Here is a 2097-nt window from a genome sequence, read left to right as displayed (position 1 = left end):
CCCAGCCTGCCACAGGCTGCCCTGCCTTGCAGCGCTCCATCCCATCAGCGGTGCCGGTGCTTATGACAAACCCATCCCAATTTTGTGGATTAGAGCATTGTTACCAGCTCTCGGGATGGGTTTGACCTCACGGCAGCGGATCTGCGCTCTCTGCTCTCGCTGCAAGCAAACGCGCACCCTGCGTCTCGCTTGCAGGCTCCTTCTTCACACAGACGCTCAACCTGGAGGCAGGGACCATCAAGTTTGAGATCTGGGACACAGCAGGCCAGGAGAAGTACCACAGCGTCTGCCACCTCTACTACCGGGGTGCTCACGCCGCTCTCCTCGTTTACGACATCGCGAATAAGGTGAGGCAGGGGATACTGACCCCGTCTGCACCGAAACTAGGCTCTGCTGCAGCAGAGCCAGCGGGGCAGAGGTGTCCAGGCGATGGTGTTTGTCCCTGGTGGAGCAGAAAGCAGTACACGAGCGCTGCTCAACACGACGACCATCCCACCTGGGATGCGTCGGGGGCTGCTCCCGCTGGGAGCTGCTCCTGCCCATGCAGGACCACGCCACCACCCCAGGGACGCTTTCTGCTGCCACACAGAAAGGGGACGTCCCATCCAAGGCTGGTTTATCCCTAAAGGTTTTTGAGGAGTGGTGACCTGTTTCCCTGAGGGAGAGGGCAATCAAAGTCTCCCCACTACATCCTCTTGCACCCTCTTCTGTTCGGAGCCACCCATCCAGCTTTGCTATGCCTGAGGCAAAGGGGTTAAATCAAAACTAGATCACTAGGTGGTTTTTATCTCTGTCTCTCCAGGAAACGCTCAACAGAGCAAAGCTGTGGCTGAGGGACCTGGAGAAGGAATTCCTTCCCGATGAAATTGTCATTGCTTTGGTGGGCAACAAGACAGACCTGGCTGCTGAGCGAGAAGTCACCACCGAGGTGAGTGCCCACGGGGAGCTCCCAGGCCCCCTCATCACCCCCTCAAGCACTGGATTATATGACCTAGCAAAGCTGAGAATTTAAAAGGCTTTCAGGTCTCTCCAAAGTCCCCATACAATTATTGACCTGCCATGAAATGCCACCGTCATCGAGCAAGCAGCTCGAGAGGAGGCTGGGGGAAATAACTCTGCTTGTCTCCACCTAGGAGGGGGAAGAGTTTGCAAGGACCAAAGATCTCCTGTTCATGGAGACATCCGCGAAATCCAACCACCAAGTAAACGATATCTTTACTGCCATAGGTGAGTTGTATGCTGGCTCTTGGTGAGAGCCAGGGCGGATGAACCATGGGTCCCAAACCTCTGCTTCAAGGCTGCAAACACCTTCCTCCACCCCTCCTCAAAGCTAATCCCCTCCATTGCTCATGCTTGCCTCCAGGGTTTGCTTCCCAGCCGGTCCAGCCTACACCTTGCCTGGCAGTTTCAGGGCAACATGTCGCACCTCTCGAGGCAGGAGGACAGACGGATCCATCCCAGGATGCTCCAACAGCAGAGATGGATTTCAGGCCCTTTTCCAAAGCCACAATTTTCTTTTGCTTTAGTACCCAGTCTAGGTGGAATGGTGTCCCCAGCATAGCTGTTCAGTAGAGATCTAACACGTTACCATGGGATGGTACCATCAGCCACCAGTGGCTCCCCTGGGGTGGGACAGGGCAGTCAGCACATCCCACCCCACCGGCAGGAGAAATGAGCCCTTTCTCACCTTGTGTTTCTTCCTAGCCCAAGAGCTCCTGCAACGGGAACGAGAGAAGGCGTCCGCCCCATCCCCGCATGAGAGGTCGATGGTCGACCTGGGGGAGAGCGGGACGAGGACGGGGTGCTGCCGGCTCTGAGGACGGGCAGCTCTGGACCTCAGCAGTGGCTGGATAAGGTCTCCAAGAGGAGCAGTGACGAAGCAGGGGGGATGCAGAAGTGCAAGGGCAGCTCAGCCCCACCACCCTCCCCCTTGGGGTGAGGTCAGAGCCCATCCTGGGTGCACGGGGCCTCTTCAATCCTCCAGCACCGGCTTCCTCCAAGAGGCGAAGCCCAGGGGTTTCTTTCACGACCTTCACACTTCCAGAGAGAAGCGTGACCCACCAGCACCGCTGCCACCAGCCCTGACTGGTGACATCC

The 2097-nt window shown here is 57.3% G+C and overlaps 1 protein-coding gene across 1 annotated transcript in view; it reads left to right on the top strand.

Annotated features, from left to right (window-relative positions):
• The window catches only part of RAB17 (RAB17, member RAS oncogene family), a 3106-nt gene extending 1289 nt beyond the window's left edge, over nt 1-1817 (top strand). Inside the window, exons 2-5 of the mRNA XM_010284925.1 lie at nt 196-347; nt 803-928; nt 1134-1227; nt 1705-1817. Of these exons, the coding sequence (XP_010283227.1) occupies nt 196-347; nt 803-928; nt 1134-1227; nt 1705-1817 (485 nt within the window). The remainder of the gene's footprint in view (nt 1-195; nt 348-802; nt 929-1133; nt 1228-1704) is intronic.
• Nucleotides 1818-2097: the final 280 nt, after the last annotated feature.

The sequence above is a fragment of the Phaethon lepturus genome, unplaced genomic scaffold (assembly GCF_000687285.1).
Source record: "Phaethon lepturus isolate BGI_N335 unplaced genomic scaffold, ASM68728v1 scaffold10954, whole genome shotgun sequence".
Classification (NCBI taxonomy): domain Eukaryota; kingdom Metazoa; phylum Chordata; class Aves; order Phaethontiformes; family Phaethontidae; genus Phaethon; species Phaethon lepturus.
The sequence above is the reverse complement of the archived record's forward strand: the minus strand, read 5'-3'. Positions and strand labels throughout refer to the sequence as shown.